The sequence below is a fragment of the Dunckerocampus dactyliophorus genome, chromosome 19 (genome assembly GCF_027744805.1).
Source record: "Dunckerocampus dactyliophorus isolate RoL2022-P2 chromosome 19, RoL_Ddac_1.1, whole genome shotgun sequence".
NCBI classification, from domain to species: domain Eukaryota; kingdom Metazoa; phylum Chordata; class Actinopteri; order Syngnathiformes; family Syngnathidae; genus Dunckerocampus; species Dunckerocampus dactyliophorus.
Window position 1 is genome coordinate 15,264,103 of NC_072837.1, and position 18,746 is coordinate 15,282,848.

Sequence of the window (18,746 nt, forward strand, 5' to 3'; positions counted from 1 at the left end):
AGCCAGGTTGTTACATCCTCAGCCTCCAGCTCTACACCCCCTCCCTCCCTTGCATCCTCTTGATTCTGCCAGCTGAGCAGGGCCCAGTCAATTCAACATTAGCAGTAAGGTACCAGATAAATAGCCATATTGGCAGAAGTATTTGCACTAATGATGGCACTTTATCTTTCAGGACTTGGAGAGATGATGCTAATGTGCACCGTTCATTCATCCAAGTGAGGACATCAAATGTGGCCTGCATGGTTTGAAAAGGGATGCCGTGTAAGTGATTATTGCTTGTGTCATACATGATAAACAATAAACCATATGTGCCATTCTTTAAGTCCAATGACTGACATTAGCGTAATAGGACAAGCAGTGGTCCATATGGCTCATCTTCCTCCCCCACTCAAGCCAGCAGCCATGCAGCCAGCCAGACTGACTGATAGGGGCTGGACTGCACCACTGCAGACCATGAAATGCATGAGTAGAAAGACACCTACATAGAGGAGATGCATGGCAACACAGCACCTTCCTTTGTAAAGCGATACTGTACTATGCCTACATCACGTATAGAATACAGTTTCTAATATTTTGACCCTATTGTGGACCTCAACAGCGTCAACTAGCAGCTACAAATGTCGATGGTATCGATACCAAGGGTAGTATCTGCCATCCTAAGGCACACCTGTGCAATAACCATGCTGTATAATCAGCATTTTGATATGCCACGCTTGTGAGGTGGATGAATTATGCATGCTCACTAACCTTAATATTTTAGAGAGGCCTTTTGTGGACATAGAAAAAGATTTACATATTTGGAGTTCAGGAGCGTTGATATTTTAGTTGAGTATATCATACCAAACTTTGCAGTATCGCACTGTAAACTAAAACTTATAAATCCGAGCTGCACTGAAATTTTAAGTTGCTTCATGGTGGTTTTATTACTAGTAACGTCTAAAACTAACAAAACAAACCTTCCATGGCGATATATATATATTGTGGTGCGAATCATCGGCGTGTATGACGTCATTTGCATTGCGTCCAAGGGTCACATTTAAGTTAATGTGTGAATGTGTTTATTATACTACTCAGAGGCTGTCTGTGTTCACTGTCTTGTCATGTGTGTGTTGTTCAAATTTAAGTAACGTGTTGCACAACTTCACTGTTTTGCAAGCTAAGCAGGTTGATGTAACGTAACTAAACTAAGCTAACCCAGTCAGCGTTGCGGACGGGTGCCTGTTCAATGGTCTCGTCTTCCTCCAAGCTCCGTCTAGTGTGGCGACATTTAGTCAACAATCGAATGGGAGACATGGCCTCCAAAGCTAAAATGCCAAGCCCAGAAGCAGCGTTGCCTGGCCGGACTGAAGCTATTAGAGTGTCTGGTGAGTCTGCTGCTGTTCACAATAGCTTTAGCATGCTAGCTACAGCATGAGAGACCATTATCGCTCAGCAGCCTATGAAAAAAACAAACCTTTAGTTTGTGTTGTTTTGATAACTGCCAAACAATTGCTATCTCAAAAACACTTTGAAGGGACGCGAGTATTACAACTGAAGTTGTTTAATTAATGACAAGTCATAGTGAGACAGTGCAACTGTTGTGGGCATGTTTGCGCATGCGCATCTTTACATACTTCCGCATACACAACGAAAGAAAATACTCTAGGTTGAAACTGCGACAGAAAATAGGCATTTGTACATGACTTATTTTTACATTTTGTATTTTGACATGGAAACATTTAACCGAAAATAGTGTGTCTGTGTGAGAACGAGAGAGGAAGAACTAGAGTTTGTAGGTTGTCAGCTTGAATTTGGCAGCTGCTTCTGTTGGCACCAAAGTGTCCTCTTCACTAGGAGTGGAGCTGCTGAGTGTTGGCTCACGATGAATAAGCTGCCCTGGCAAACACACACACGCAGTGTCCTCTATTAAAGGAATACATGTGCAGAATATATGTAAAAGTTGTGTGCTTTAGATTAACTTGATTTAATATATGTGGCGTGAAGGGATGAAAAGAATGTGCCCCTGTCCAAAAGACCCATGGAAGATGGATGCACATACACACGAGTCTGGCCAGAGCTCACTATGCATCCACAGAAGACCAAGAAGATGGATGGAGCACGGAGGAGATGCTGTAGAATTTTAGGGGCTCCAAATCCAGAAGATCCAGAAATACAGAATGTCGCCCTCCAGTGATGTAGCTGAGAATTGTGACTAAACCAATTTATTTCTTTCGAAGCATCGTGTCCACATTGGCAAGTTTGAGCATCACCATCAAGCACGCGAAACCTCTCGGTTGACTCGTCAGACATCATTTATTAAACCGAGTAAGAGTAAGAATGCTGGAAAACACGGCGCGAACGTGAAAGGAAGCTAATGTAGAAGACTCGTTGCTAACAAAGATGGCTGTTGGTTGACACTGGAAAGAACGTGATGATGATGATGATGAGAGAAAGAGAGGAGGAAGGTAACGAGTAATCACGAGAAGGTGGGGGAGGCTACTTTGTAGATTTAATTGCTGTGTGTGTGTCGTCCATCACTGTCTGTTGTGGCAGTCCAGAGGGGACTGAATTAATGCTGCAGTGCTCCATCTTTCATTGTTGTGTTAACTACACAAACACCACAAAGCATAAGCAGCATTCATCTTGGCAATATGCTTTTTTTAAAATACCTTTTTCCAAAATGATAACTGGAATAAATAACACATACTGTATAACTCAGCGCCCCCTGTTGTCTAGCAGTGTAAGAAAGATTGCCAGTTTATGTTACATCAAAGAGTGATAAGAGCCCATGGAAATAGGACTGTGCTGCTCAGATGCTGATTGGCTGACACACACACACTGTCAACTGAAATAGAGCAGCACTAATATGTATTATGTGTGTGTCATAGAGAATACAACGTTATTATCTTGATAAGGCTTATTACTGTGACACGCACACAGCCCTTGGCATGGTAGTGTGTGCATTAGGGCCGCCAGGTGGCAGTGTGGCTCCAAATGCAGCTTTTAGTAGGAAAGCGTTCAGAACTGCTCAGCACAAGTCAAGTGGGTCACTGTGTGTGTGTGTGTGTGTGTGTGTGTGTGTGTCTTCAAGACATGCACTTTCTGTAAAAGTCCTGTCTTTTCCCGTCTGGCTGTTCTGAATAAGCAGCACCAAGTAATGGCGTAAACGTGTTTAACGGATCTTTAAATGTCCTCTCCTGTGCAGCCAAACACGACGTGAATGGTAACAGGACCACGCCACCTTTCCCAGAAGACGCACACATGGTCATGTTTGGTGAGTGCCCGCCGTGGTCCGAGCACTCACTGGTCCCCAACACACACACACACGTGACCTTTGTGTTGTTGTTTGCGTGGCGTGCTCCTGCAGGCATGGGCTGCTTCTGGGGGGCGGAGAGGAAGTTATGGAGGCAGAAAGGAGTTTATTCCACTCAGGTGGGCTACGCCGGAGGGTACACACCCAACCCTACCTACAAGGAAGTGTGCTCAGGTACCCACGTCCCTCCTGGAATCTACCATATTGTTGTATGTGTTTGGCCATTCACATACACACATAATGTCAATGTATTTTTGTCCATTCACATACACACATCGCAATGTAAATGTCTGTTTGTCCATTCACATACATATGTCGTCATGTAAATGTCGCTGTCTATTCGCATAAACACATGCAGTGGGTTTCATTGTTACAAAAGTATTCCTACCATTGCACCGAAGTCGTCATTTTTAGGCGAAAATGATTGCACACCAAAAACTATTCCATCACAGTGTGACAAGCCTGCATTTATACATCTGTGACTTGTATAGGCTCCATTACTCCCTATAAATTGTGCGCAATCGTCACCAGTCCACATTCATCTCATGCTTGTCAGCAGACAACAGTCATGAAGTTGAAGAAGCTGTCAGAAGACCTCAGAAAGTTCTAGAGAAGCATAGAGATGGACAAAGCTACGCAGCCATCGCAGGTTCACTCAATGAGCCAAAAAGTACTGTTCCATCACTGGTCCAGAAGTGGAAGCGCCATGGTACCAATGTGAACCTCCGAAGAACAGGGCATCCCTCCAAGATCACGGCAAAAGGCAAGAGGAAACTGCTCAGGGAAGCAAGAGCAAACCCCTCCATAACTCTTGAAGACCTGAAGCAGTTTCTCCAGGTTGCTGGGACAAATGTACACAAGTCCACTATATCCCGCACTTTACACAGGGAAGGTCTCTATGGGCGTGTTGCAAAGAAGAAGCCATACTTGAAGAAACAACGTCTCAAGGCTCCTTTGCCTATGCTACCACACATCTGAAAGACACTTCAGCGATGTGGGAAAGAGTGATCTGGTCAGATGAAACGAAGATTGAACTTTTTGGCCTGAAGACCAGGAAGTATGTTTGGCGCAAAGCCAACACAGCTGATGATCCGTCTCATACCATCCCTACTGTGAGCGAAACATGGAGGTGGGAACATAATGCTATGGGGCTATTTCTCTTCTTCTGGTCCTGGTGAGCTTGTCCGTGTACAAGGGACCATGAATAGTGTGAAATAGATTGACATCCTGGAGAAGAACCTCTTCAGGTCTGCAAAAAGCCTGAACCTTGGGAGGAGGTTTATCTTTCAGCAGGATAATGATCCAAAACATCCAGCTCGAGTGACACAAGAATGGCTCAGGAAGAAGAAATTGAAGCTTCTAGATCGGCCAAGTCAGAGCCTGGATCTCAACCCAATAGAAAACCTGTGGCGGGATCTGAAGATTGCAGATCACCAAGGAACGTGACTCAGCTGGAGTGGTATTGCAAAGAGGAGTGGGCGAAACTGTCCAAACAACATTGCACAAAACTCATTGCTGGCTATCCAAAGCGATTGGAAGCTGTTATTGCTGTTGAAGGAGCTGCAACCAAGTACTGACTGTGACTTGATTACTTGGTGTGAATACTTTTGCAACACTGAAATACAGACTTATGCAATCTATCTATAGTAAAGAGTGCTTATGAACGAAAATAGTGATACATTGTCATGTTTGTGCTATTTCCTTTCATGCAAACAGGTGAAACACACGTTTCCTTTGTTCTGTGCCGAGAAATTGAGTGTTGCTCATGGGTATGAATACTTTTGCAACCCACTGTAATATAAATGTCTGTCTGTCCATTCACATACACACACAATGTAAATGTTTCTGTCCATTCACATACATGCATCATTGTGTAATTGCGTGTTCATTTGCATACAAACAATGTAATTGTTTGTCAATTGGCATACACACGATGTAAAATGTCTGTTTGTCCATTCGCATACACAACGTGTAATTGTCTTTTTGTCCATTTGCATACACATACAGTAATGTGCATTTTCATTTTTTTCCAGTCGCATACACATATAATGTAAAATGTCTGTTTGTCCAGGTCAAACACACACTTAATGTAAACATCTGAATGTCCATTCAAGTCGACACATAATTAGCTTACCCGACCCTGACTCCCAAGCATAAACTTAACCCTAATCCCAACCCTAACTGTTTGTCCATTCACAGTAATTGTGAACATGTCTGTCCACGCACGTACACACACTTTAAACATCTGTATGTTCATACGCATAAAGTAAACATATGTTGAACCATTTACATATACATGTCGGTCACATCTACTGTGCATGTGTCTGCAGAAGGGGACTGTTGTAACACTCTATATGTATATGTATATGTACTGTATATGTTACTAATTAGATGCTTATTCCTTGCATTCAGGTATGACAGGCCATGCTGAGGTGGTCAGAGTGGTCTTCCATCCAAACCAGATCTCCTTCGCCAGCCTGCTCAAAGTCTTCTGGGAAAGCCATGATCCCACTCAAGGTAGCCATGAGGGATGGCGCATGGCAAATGATCTACAATGTGCAATAACATCTTTCACATACAGATTATTGGATGTGTGTGTGTGTGTGTTCAGGCATGCGTCAGGGCAACGACGTGGGGACGACATACCGCTCTGCCATCTACGCCTACACACAGCAGCAGCTGGAGGAGGCGCTGGCGTCCCGAGATCAGTACCAGAAGGTACCGGAAGGCATCACCTTCATCTCTTCATCTTCACGCCCCCAGCCTCCAAACACACTCATCCGTGCTTTTGGTGATGTGATTGATATCAAATTGAATTTAAACATGTTGTCTTTTTAGAATGGGTGCTCACAAAATCGAATTCTCTCTCAGTTTGCTTTCCTTTCTCATCTTTTTATCACCAGATTGACACCCCCCGATCTGTGTGTTTGTGTGTGTGTGAGCGAGCAGTTGGCCCAAAGCAAACACACACACACACACACACACGCACTCCCTGCCAAACCATCTGGGTCCTAAATCTGTCCCGCACTAAATTCACTTTAGTCTCAAAACTAACACGTGCACAAAATGTTCCAGAAGGTTTTATTTTATTCTTAAAATGCTGTACATACACAATCTATACACATCTATACACAATACACATCTAAGATGGGGCAATTTGTACATATTTGTGCAACATTTTTGTGTTTAGGTTTTATTTACATGGTGATGGACTAAAAATAAAGCTTTAAAAAAAAGTAAAATATAAAATAAATCATGTTGGTGCATCAAAAAGTGCAAAAAGGAAGTTGCACACACTCGCACACACACACACAGATCCAGGCAGATAAAACTGGGGCAGAAAAGGATTTGACACCCCATATTGCCGTGTGTGTGTGTGCAGGCTCTGACTGAGGAAGGTTTTGGAATCATCACAACAGAGATTGCAGAGGGCAAAGACTTTTACTACGCTGAGGACTACCACCAGCAGTACCTGAGTAAAAACCCAGATGGCTACTGTGGGCTGGGCTCCACAGGAGTCTCCTGTCCAATAGGAATCAAGGAGAAGGCGTAGGTAGCCAATCACAGCCAAGGCTCGTCATTCAAAACATTTTCTTCTGCGTTTCATGCTGAAATAAACATGTATCTTTAAATGTCTTTGATTGTGTTTGTGTTCAAATGTTAACTACACAATCGACATGGACTTACACATATTATTCTCTTTCTGTGCATGGCTTTCTACAAGCTTGGATCGGCACCTGATAGGCCTGCTAATATCATATTCATTAAAAATACAGCAACATTCAGTTAATTTCAAAATATACCTAATATCACTATCCGCTCTTTATGATTGCTTTTATGATTTATTTACTTGTTTCACCTCCACTGAATGCCACTAGGAGGCAGCAGAGAATCAGAAGTTTATTCCCTGTACAGTGTCTATATCTTTACATACGATTTCATGTCGCAAATGTATTCCACCGTGACAATTGTTAAACAGCTGCTATAAAATTAATCATTAACATCAAGAAACTGTCAAGAATCATCACGAAGCTGCTGAAAGACAATTACGACAATAACAAGCACAGAAATAAATCACTGTCACACGCCTGAACGTAAAAGCAGAAAAAACAGGATGCAGTGGAGATTTATTGAGCGTAAAAGCCAACCGGGAAAGACTTTAACTGACTTATGTTCTGACTGGCACAGGAAGTGAGCTCGTCCCCCTGGTAACTTTTTTTCTCATAGGGTCCTATCCTAAATGATGCCCGAGTGGTAAACTAGGCATAGACGTCGCCGTTTCAGAATCAAGTGTAGCATTGAAATTACTTTATACATTTAAGTTACACATTAAGGACGGTATTCTTCGTGTTCATATTATAAACGTTAAAAGACGAGCGTCCGAGTGGGACGAGGTTTTGAAGAAGTGGCGGCGTCGGCTGACGTAAGTTAGCTACTTATACAAGCGTTGTGACGTTAGCTAATTATGCTAGCTGGGCGACGTCACCCCGGGGACTCAAGCTGCGTGTTTTAAATCAGTAATTGTGAATGAATGTGATTAAAAGTAACTAAGCAATAACAATAACAAAAATAATGGAACTAAAAGTAATAACTTATTTACCGTCTTTGCTGGCGAACCTGACAACTTTAGCATATTCTCAGGAATAGAAAATACAATACAATGTCTTTTTAAAATTGTTACTATTTTATTAATGTAGTCATAACTTTATAAGATAAAATAATAATTAGATGTCCTTCGAAAAAATACAGGAACCATGCATTTGGTTAACATGTGTATGAGTAATAATAAAATAATATAACAACTATTTAGAGATTTTAGTTGCATAGTTTCAGTGAATTGTATTTAAGACTTCCGGCTGCAGATTTAATTTGCTCTGACTAGCAGTGGTGGGGTGTATTATTGAATTAAAAATATTTTTAATAGGATTTTGCATTCAAAAAGATATTTTAGATTGCGCTGTTTCTTAAAACACAATGTATTGTCAAGCAGACACTGTCCTAGTGATGTGTTTTCATAACAGTTTATGCTAGTCATGAAAGTCATTTCTCAATCATTGGCAAACAAATCGTTCTCGCTCCAGAGGTTGTGGTGGTGGTCGTTGTTGTTCCCGTTCTTGAGTCAAACTCTGATTTCAGCAGCCTCTTCTGCAGGAAAGTGGGACAGAAAGTGGCCAGGTAGGCGTCCTTGAAGCCAGAGTAACAGAAGCAGTAGACCAGTGGGTCCAGCAGGCAGTCTAAGTTGGACAGAACCATGAGGCTGTCGTACACCTGAGCCGCTAGATTCTCCATTTCCGGCCTCGTCAGCCGTGCCGCCAGCAGCACCGCCCGGGCAATGGTGGACGGCAAGAAGCAGACAGAGAAGAGCGCCACCACGGACATGACCACGCACGTGGCTCTCCTCAGTTTGCGCTGGTCACCCACTGTCTTCTTTCTCAGCCGGTGGACGATGCGCACCGTGCAGTAGACCAGGACGATGAAGGGTATTAGGATTTGGGTGAAGAAGACCAACTTCACAAGGGAAAAAAAGATAAGAGTTAATATACAGCAGGGTCATGGACACATTGGATGAGTTAAAACTGTGGGAACACTTTGAGGAAGCTTCCTTTCTGTTCCTAGTGCAGAAAGCAAGGCCCATAAAGGCATACTTGGAGGAGTTTGGTGTGGAAGAGCTAGAACAGGTCCAACATTAGTGACCTCTGTTGTCACAAATGGACAAAAAAAAAACCTTCTAAAAAGTCATTGTGTAGATCTCACCCCCTGATGCCTTAAGAGCAGCGCTGGACAGTGAGTTAACAGCCCAGGGCCTTTTTGCTCACTGGCTAGCGTAGCTCGACTTAACGCCCGGTCAGTGTGGGCGCGGGGTTGAGCCCGGGCAGGGTGCACGGCTGAACCGCATTACAGGTACATAGTAAAGGTGTCCAATGCACGGCCTGGAGCACATAAAGGTGTAATAGTATAAAATATCAACAAATCTTCTTGTCATATCTACATTGGATTGGTTAAAAAAAATTAAAAATCAAAATGGCCCCTCCCTCTTTTAATTTTTCAGTGTATTTTCCCCTGTGAGGTATATTCACTCAGCTGCAGAGAGTACAAGGCATCTATTAGGGCTATTATTAGGAGGAGGGAGGCCTTTATCTGGATTATATTTGGTATTCTAGATCAGAGGTGGTCAAACTTTTTCCAGTGAGGGCCACATAGTGAAGAATGAAGGGATTTAAGGGATATTTGATAGATAGGTACTTTATTCGTGTCCAAGAGAAATTCATCTATAAATGCATTTATATTTCAAGAAAAAAACGCATCTCAGCTTTGTCATATAGTTGAAAAAGCCTATTATTAGTACCAGCTTCGTTCTTTGCACTTATTTTTAATTTTTTAAATTTTGCAAATATTTGTAGTTTCTCCTTAAATAATTTGCATAAATTTTCTTTTGGGAATATTATGACATTACTCCCATAATATTTTGGCCTTTCCCCGAACCCCATTTTCCAAAAATGACAACTTTACTTTGTTTTGTTTGTTTCTCACAATATTATGACTTTTAAAAAAGAATGTATTTTTTCTTGAATATTTCCACTCAGTGCTACTAAAATGATTACTTTTCACCATGATACTCATAAATTTATTCTTGTAAAATTGCAACTTTTTTCTCATTAGAATACAACTTTTTTATTCTTAATATTTTGACTTTATTTTTATAAAAAAACCCAGCATTTTTAAAAAATTTCTGCAGTTTTTTTTTTTTACATTTCCAACTGTTTACTACCTTTCTCTTGTAAACGTTCTTCTTGTAATTATAAGTTTATTTACATAATATTTAGATTTTATTTCCAGAATAACTTTTTTTCCAACCTAATTTTCCAAAACTGACTTTTTTTTTGTTTCTCATAATATTCAATTTTTTAAAAAAAAAGTTACGTTTTTTTTTCTGTAATATTTTCCACTTTATGCTACAAATTCTTTTTCCCTAAAGTTTTTTTCCTTCATCATATTACGACTTAAAAAAAATAATGTCTTTTTAAAATTTAATATTTAAACTCAACGCTCCTAAAGTGACATTATTTTTCTTCATAATATTGCGAGTTTATTCCCATAAAATAACTCTTTTCTCATTTGAATACAACTTTTTTCTCTTAATTTTTTTTACTTTATTCTTTTAAAATTACAGCTGCTTTTTTCCCCATTTCGTTTTTTTTAAAATTTATTTTCTGTTTCTGCAACATAATTTTCCAAAAAATACAACTTTGTTTGTTGTTTTGTTTGTCATAATATTCCGACTTTTTCTTAAAGTCTTTTTTTTTAATAGTTCAACTTTATGTTACAAAAATTACGGTATTTTTTTTTCTCATATGAATTAAAATTCCAACTTTTTTCTGTTAATATTTTGACTTTAACCTTGTAATATGACAATCAGATTTCTCAATTTCTGTTGTAGTATTTTATTTTTCTTGTTCAGTTATATTTTTAGAATGAAATGGCCCCCGGGCCGCACTATGGACACCCCTGTTCTAGCTTGTAGCTTGATTGGTTGCATGGTAGTACTGTATCAGGTAAAAGTCATTACTGCCCCCTAGTGACCGGGGAAAAAGCAGGTGTTTATTGGAGATTGCAGATATTTGTTGCGGATGTTGCAGCTGGTGTCTGTGAGAGAGGAGGCCACTGTTAGAGCAAATAGGTTGAACACAGGAACGGCCAGAGAGAGCTACTGTGTAGTACCTCTCTGAATGTGTCCGTCAAGTCGTGGTAGAATGTCTCGTGGGTTCGGCCGTGGCTGTTACAGCACTCGAAGGTGTTGAGCATGGTGGGGATGGTGAGGGGCAGCAGGAGTAGCCAGATGACCACCGAGATTTGGGGGGACCTCTTCAGCACTTTGACAAAGTTCCTCCTGCCCAGGTGGACCACGTTGAAGTAGCGGTCGATGGACAGCATGACCAGGAAGGCGATGCTGGCGCCGCGGTTGAGGAAGAGCATGAAGAGCATGGTCTTGCACATGACGTAGTTGGGACTGCGCCGCTGGCCCATCTGGTAGTGGTAGGCCTTGGCAGGAAGACACACCACCAGCAGGAAATCTGCCACCACAATGTTGAAAAGGAAGACGCTCTTGTTCTTCCAGAACTTGAACCTACACACAAGAAGAAGACGTGTTCTCAGCCCATCAACACGCTGCTTGAGCCACGTGAGTTTTTTCATCAGCTTCCTACAAAGAGATCAGGCCTAACATTTTTACATCTTAAAGTCGTTTTGTTTCAATGATCTTTTTTTTTCCTCAAGCAGTGAGATTTTGCACTTCCTTGAATGCACCACAGTTGTGCGCTGAAATGCAAAAGTTTGTTTGGCTTTGTTAGCATGTGCTTCCAGTCAATCCATCCTCAAAACTTGCAGTGAGGTGAATAAGAATCCACCAGTTCTGGTAGCCTGACCACCAGGCTAAAGGCTACACCGGGACTCGCGTTCCACGTGTTCATTCATCATCTCACGTTACCATTTATTAGTGGTGAGTAGCTAAACATTTTATACTATAAGTGCGTGAGGTGTATTTAGGGATTGAACCTGGATTGTGTTGCTGGTGAACTGCGGGAGTTAAAGAGACAAGGGGAGGGTTATGGAGCCCAATCTAATAGCCATTTTTATCACAAATGTTGATCTGAAATTGGAGGTGAACGTCAACATCATGTTAGCAGGAGGGTTTGGTGGGGGAGGAATCGTGTGTCAAAAATAGACATTTTAATGGGCGTCTCAATTATTCACCGTTTGCTGCTGATGCAAGACCTCCACATCTTAGCTTTCTTATAGGTGACAAAGCAAATTGGTGTAGTTTTTTCCACCCAAATTCCGCTGTTTCCATTTCAATTTTTTAGAATTGCGTTTTTCACCCTTTGCAATTATTTTACCAGCATAATGTGTGTGCTTTTTTGGGTTAGTGAATAAAATGTTTGTTAATTAAATGCAAACGTTCTTCCATTTATTGTTGCAATACATCACCGGCCAATTTTTCCCAGTAATTGAGAAATGGATGTAGCTTGGCTAGCTTTTCTAATGGGTTGTCATCCTCGGCACACATTGCTACAAAATTGTCAACAAACTGTAAGGCCCGTGCTTGTGATTGAGGAAGATGTTCTAACCGATGCAATTCCAGTCTCGTTATTAATGTAAGATATTTTTTATGACACCATTATTTTGCTTACACAATTAGACAGGATGTGGCCGGCAGTGTGTTCTGTGCGTGTTGACAATGTCACTGGACGGTTAAGACGAGCTGGGCACAAGAATAAACGTGCCTCTCGTCTTTTTTTCACTCAGAACTTTCACAACGTCAGCGGACATCGTAAAACGCTCGCTTCCATTAAAGAAAAATGTAACTTTTTGGGGGAATTTTGCCCATTGTCCACAATCCTCATATGAGACATGAACACACGTCGTTCTCTTTTCTGTGTTCTAAAAAAACAGATAAAGAGAGACAGCTTATTAATGCACGTAATAGTACACACCTATGCTGCCTACAAAGCCCGCTATTAAAACACCTCCAAAAACCTCCAACAAGGATTCACGATAAAGTAATACAGCATGTTGCCATATTTTTGTTCTTTTAAGCATTACTGGAACTTCCTTCCGAGGTGCTACACCCAGCATGAACTTTTCTAAACTCAAAAATAAAAACACAGCAGCAGTGCCAGCAGCTCCAATTTGCAGAGTTTCCTTTTTTGTAGTGGTCTGAGGCATTGTGAGCGCGGCGCTGACGCTTTGTGTGGTGAAGCTAGTCGTTGGCTGGCTAGTAGCTAGCAGGCAAAGTGTCATCGGCATAACAATGTTGCTGTAGCTTGGTTAATATGCACGTCACATTATGTGTAAATGGAGCCTTTTTTGTCACTTTTTGGGTTTTTTTTCAGAAGGCTTTATAGGCGGAATAAGTGTTTCCCTTTATGTGCAGTAATGTGCTGTCTCTTTTTATCAGTTTTTATAGCTTTAGAATGCACAGAAGAGAGAAACATATGTGTCCATGTCTCACATAAAGATGTGGAAGATGGACAAAATTCCCCAAAAAGTGCAGTTTTCCTTTGGTTTGGTTTGGTTTGGTTTAATTTTATTTGAACATGCATGCAGGTTACAATGGAATACATTTCACAGTTCCACATGTCCAAAAGGAGTAGGAAGAAGCAAAGCTTATTTAATCCTACCCCCCATCCATTCCACATCTTGTGCAGTACATATTATTCACCTCCTGCATTCCTTGTAACATTATTTCATACAATAATCAGTGTAATAATAAATAAATAAATACATACATACATACATAAATAATCATGTAATATTATTTCATAAAAACAAGTATGACAGAACAATAAGTATAATAATCAAGACTCTTCTGCCTTTTATTTAGTAAACATCAACTGCTTGTATTGTTTTTTGAATTTGCTCATCTCTGTACATTGTTTCAGTTCCTTGCTCAATCCGTTCCATAATTTAATTCCGCATACTGAAATGCTGTGGCTTTTCAGTGTAGTTCTCGCATTAGTGAGATGTTAGTTAGCATGTTAGTGTTTAAAGTTTAATTTTCCTCTAAAATCCTATTTCTCCTCTCTTATAGAGAAATACTGTATGACGTTTTTGGGTAACAAGTTATTGTTAAGTTTATGCATTATTTTAGCAGCTTGAGAATTTACTAAATCAGCAAATTTTAACATCTGTGATTTTAAAAATAAAGGGTTTGTATGTTCTCTATACTTGGCATTATGAATGATCCTCACCGATCTTTTTTGCAGTACAGTAAGTGAGTGGAGATTGCTTTTATAGTTATTACCCCATATCTCCATACAATACATGAAATATGGTAATACTAGGGAACAGTACAGAGTGTGGATTGATTTTTGATCTAGAACAAATTTTGCTTTATTCAATATTGAAGTATTTCTTGCCATCTTTTGTTGTATAAATTTAATATGAGATTTCCAACTCATTTTTTCATCTATTATGATCCTCAGAAATGTATTTTCGTTCACTCTTTCACTATCCATGTCTTTAATATGACCATTTCATCCTTGACCTTTTTAATTAGGTCTTTTCCCCAGAACAAAAGGCAGTGGTATCATCTGCAAATAAGACCAACTTTAAGTCCTTTGTCACTTTACAAATGTCGTTGATATACAAATTGGACAGTTTTGGTCCCAATATTGACCCCTGGGGTACTCCACACAGTAAAACGGTTAAAGCGGTAAAACACAACACGTTGTAAACACACTCATGCAGCCACACTAGCATGCTCTGCTAAACTAAGCCAGCTTCTATTTGAGCTCCACAAGAGCCAACGTTTGCCGGCATTTTAGGCCGCCGTTTCGACATGTTTAGTTCGAGAGGGGGTGGGTTAGTGTTTGTGATGAGATTCTTCCACGACTGAGTGGTCCGCCGGGGACGTACTTCCCCACGGGAACATTCCTTGCCAGCACGATGACATAATTTCATTTGCATTATGTCACTTTCCGTGAGATTCCGCATTTAGCAGTAATTAAGAGGCCAATTCTGTTTCCGTTAACGTGGAAATCATAAGGCCCTATTCGTGTAATATATAATAATACACCTCATTGATACTCAGTTCATTTTATTTTTCCAATTAAAAAAAACAAAAAAACAAGCAGCTGGGTTGGCCCCTGGGCCGCATGTTGCACACCCCTGCCTTTAAATGGTTGCTGATAAAAACGTGAGGAGTGCATCAAGGTGCTCTTCCTTGACATTTTTGTGATGTTATCTGTCCAGCGTTGGCATCAACCAAATCTTAGGATGCAGTGGGTTCAAGCAAGTTTGTTTGTAGATCCAACTTGGTGTGTGTGTGTGTGTGTGTGTGTGTGTGCGTGTGTGTATGTGAGATGTATAGCATGAAGACGCTGTGGTACCTGAAGATGAAGATGTAGAGGACAGACAGGTTGAGAGGCAGACCCAGCGCAAACTGGCCAGCCACGATCCAGGACAGAATGTTGTACGTGGCGTTGCTGCTGACATTGCAGTGGTCCACTTTGGGGTCTATGACCCCCATTCTCCTCCTTCCAACTCCGCTCTCACTACCGAGTTCACTGCTTCGTCTTCCCTCCTCAGGCACAACTCTCGCTCCGATCCGTCAAATTCTACAGCCCCCTCCTCTGGAGTCGGGTCAAGCCTCAGTCAGCTCTGCCAAAACATTCCGAGGAAGCGCTCAGTAAACGTGAGGCTGGGAGGGGGTGAATGCCAGGAGATGCATTAGCGCTGCTCTCCTTTTATGAGAGGCTGCGTCTTCCTTCACGCTGACAATTAGCAGTCAGAAAAGGAGGTGTGGTTTCAAGTTAGGCCTCCTCCTCGACATCACCACCCAGCATCTTCATCACACATTAAAGCTGCCTGGATCGTATGCAACACAAGTCCAAGGTGTTTCCCGGCCCCTTCGCAGGAAACGGCTGTGAAATTCCTCAAGTGGTTGCCCGCCAAAGACCCTCAAGCCTGCACATGTTGAGATTCACGCTCGCCTGTGTGGAAGCTTGTCACTTTGGGACATGTTTACACCTTGGACACCATTGCTCCTTCTCGTTCTCCTTCTCCTTCTTCTTCTTCTTCTTCTTGTGACAAAGTCAAACATTACACCGCTTGGTTCCTTTGACCGATCGGTTCTAGCAAAAAGCTTGCTAATGATTGAAGACTTCCAATCATTCGTCACTGTTTGACAGACCATTCGCCACATTGCCATGGCAACGTCCTTTTCCAGAGAAGTATGACTCCAGATTGACGCAATTAACGGCTGGAAGGTTTACTAGTATGACATCATCTATAAATACAGCGGGATCGCTCATGTCCAGCACAACCTGTTACGAGACGCTGGTCGGTCAGCCTCTGATTTGTTTGTATTTTGAAACAATGTTTGCAACAGGAAAAAATGTGAATGGAACGGTCTGTTCCTGGGTCACGCTGTGGTCGTCATAAAAGCTTTTTTAACCATACAGCCTGTGCAGCAGGGGTGTCCAAACTCTTTCCAGCGAGGGCCACATACTGAAAAATAAAAGGGTGCGACTTTGCCACTTTGGTATTTTGTAAAACAAAAGCCCCTGCATCTCAGCTTTGTGATTTAGGTTAAAAAGTCTATTATTAGTATCAACTTTGCCAGTATTTTCCAGTTTTCTTTCTTTCTTCTTAAGTAATCATCGTACATTTTCTTCTTGTCATATTCTGACTTTATACCCATAATATTACAACTTTTTCCTCACCCTAATTTTTCAAAAATGACAACTTTATTTAGTTTTATTTGTTTCTCATAATATTACATCTTTTAAAATCTGTTTTAAAATTGCGACCTTTTTCTCATTAGAATATGGCTTTTCTCTCTTAAAGGGATAATTTGGACTTATTGACATGAACCAGCTATCCCTTTCATATTTTGACTTGATTCTTGTAAAATTACAGCTGCTTTTCCTATTTCTGCCGTTGTTGTTTTTTTTCCAAATATTTCAGCTTCCTTCTTCAATAATCTTCATAAATTTTCCCCACGTAATATGACTTCATTCCCATCATATTTTGACCTTATTCCCATAATATTATCACTTTTCCTCCAACCTAATTTTCCAGAAATTATAACTTTACTTTGTATTGTTTGTTTCTCATAATATTATGACTTTCAAAGTCTAAACTGTTTTTCTTTAACATTTCAACTCTATGCTACCAAAATGGCATTATTTTTTCTCTTAATGTCACAAGTTTATTCTCACAAAATTGCCGCTTTTTTCTTGTTAGAATAAGACTGTTTTCTCTTCATATTTTGACTTTATTCTCATAAAATTACAACTGTTAATTGCAGAGCAATTAAATGTCAAGAAAAAGCAGCTGAGGCACAAAGGGACCTGCTTGAAATGGTTTGTGTCTTATTGTTGTCATTCTGTCCAGTTATTATTCTTATTGATCCCTGGTGGTGAGAGGTCTGGCTTGACATGATGGCACATGCGTTAAAAACACTAAAATATTTTATCAAATTAATTAAATAAATTAGTTATCGCTGTTAACACACTATTTTTGGCAGCCCTATTATTACATTATTATTATTATTATTATTATTATTATTATTATTATTATTATTATTATTGTTGTTGTTGTTACCGCAACTAAAATGCCCTTTGAAGGCTTTCACATACTTGAAAACTCAGCATAACTAGCTCTCATATGTAACCATGACGACAACTGGACGCGTGAAAATCATCAAAGACCATATCCGGTAAGACGCAAAGGTCGTTGGCCATTTTGGTTTGCAGGTGCCTTTTTTTACTTTTAGTAATGGGCCGTTTCCAGTTTTTCTGTGTTGGTTGTTTAATGTGCTAACAATATATCAATAAAAATTACCACTGGGCCGCAGTTTGGACACCCAAAGACTGGTTTAGACACAACATTTCACAATACAAAGGCATCAAAATAAGTGCATTCAACAAGATTTAGGGTCTTTGGCTGAGCAGCGCCTCCTTGTAAAACAGCCTTTTAGTTTCTTTGATATAGAAAAAGTGTTGCTGTATCATTTCTACAGCTGTATTGCAGTCAGCTGTGATGGAATAAACACGTGACATGACGTGTGTGTACGTAGGCATGGGCCGGTTGCTGGTTTTAAGGTATGCCACGGTGTGAAAAAAGTCATGGTTTCAACTGCGGTATGAGAGAAAGTGGAGCTTGTGCGTTATTTCTCACAGTCGGATAACTGGGCTTCAATGTGTTGAAACCAAAGGCGTCGGCTGTGTTGCCAAAAGTCGGGCATAGACAGCACCGGTGTAGCTGCTTTGTTGGCGTTGAGCAGCGCCGGTACGGCCGCGCTGCTGTCATTTGACCAAAATGTGGTGATCGAGAAGGAGACAGGAGTGGAGGATAAGTGGTGTAAAGCGTTTAATCGCCACTAAACAACAAGCAGCAACCACTTAACAACGTCTCTGGTCATGCTAACAACAATCGCATGACCAGAAACGCAACTTTGTGGAAAAGTGTGACCTACATATTCACCACTATAAAATAATAATGTAACATTATGAGTTTTTTAATTAAGTATTTATACTATGACCTTATTGAGCCACTTCATTGCATTTTGCTTTGTCTTTTGCTTTTTTTAAAGCTAAGATATACATTTTTATTGTGTTGTGACTTGAGTTGCAGCATTAGCCACCGTAGACTGCATTGAGAAATGCATTTTTATATTTATTCAGAAAAACAGTCAGTTATTTTTTGTCATTTATTTTAAATACAGATACCTATGTTCCAGTTTATATTATATGCTTTAAAACTGACTTGACTTTTTTGTCTTTTCAATAAAGATATTTCAAAATAACACATTTTAGAGCTATAATACAGTGAAACCGCAATGTTTTTGCCCATGGTTATCATACCCTCAGAATCTTATACCGACCCATGCCTATGTGTGTGCGTGTGTTTTACTGGCATGCGGGGGTGTCTCACTGCGACGATAAACTGA

General features: G+C 40.5%; 2 protein-coding genes across 5 annotated transcripts; one reads left to right on the plus strand and one right to left on the minus strand.

Moving 5' to 3' along the window:
- The first annotated feature begins 1,150 nt into the window (after window positions 1-1,150).
- msraa (methionine sulfoxide reductase Aa) lies at window positions 1,151-6,924 on the plus strand. Of its 4 annotated transcripts, none has more exons than XM_054762537.1 (6): window positions 1,151-1,364; window positions 3,185-3,253; window positions 3,347-3,466; window positions 5,705-5,809; window positions 5,904-6,083; window positions 6,675-6,924. In XM_054762537.1, exons 1-6 carry the CDS (start codon window positions 1,226-1,228, stop codon window positions 6,683-6,685), a joined length of 624 nt encoding a protein of 207 aa, XP_054618512.1. In that variant the 5' UTR covers window positions 1,151-1,225; the 3' UTR covers window positions 6,686-6,924. The 4 variants fall into 4 exon arrangements, with proteins under 4 accessions (XP_054618512.1, XP_054618511.1, XP_054618513.1 ...); XM_054762536.1 differs by having other exon boundaries at window positions 1,156-1,364; window positions 5,904-6,010; XM_054762538.1 differs by lacking the exon at window positions 1,151-1,364 and adding an exon at window positions 1,831-2,444 and having other exon boundaries at window positions 5,904-6,010.
- Window positions 6,367-15,636, minus strand: LOC129172601 (12-(S)-hydroxy-5,8,10,14-eicosatetraenoic acid receptor-like). The gene is made up of 3 exons (XM_054762534.1): window positions 15,181-15,636; window positions 11,012-11,417; window positions 6,367-8,800 (listed from the first exon to the last, which is right to left on the minus strand). The coding sequence occupies exons 1-3, from the start codon at window positions 15,318-15,320 to the stop codon at window positions 8,333-8,335; spliced, it is 1,014 nt and encodes a 337-aa protein (XP_054618509.1). The 5' UTR covers window positions 15,321-15,636; the 3' UTR covers window positions 6,367-8,332.
- Window positions 15,637-18,746: the final 3,110 nt, after the last annotated feature.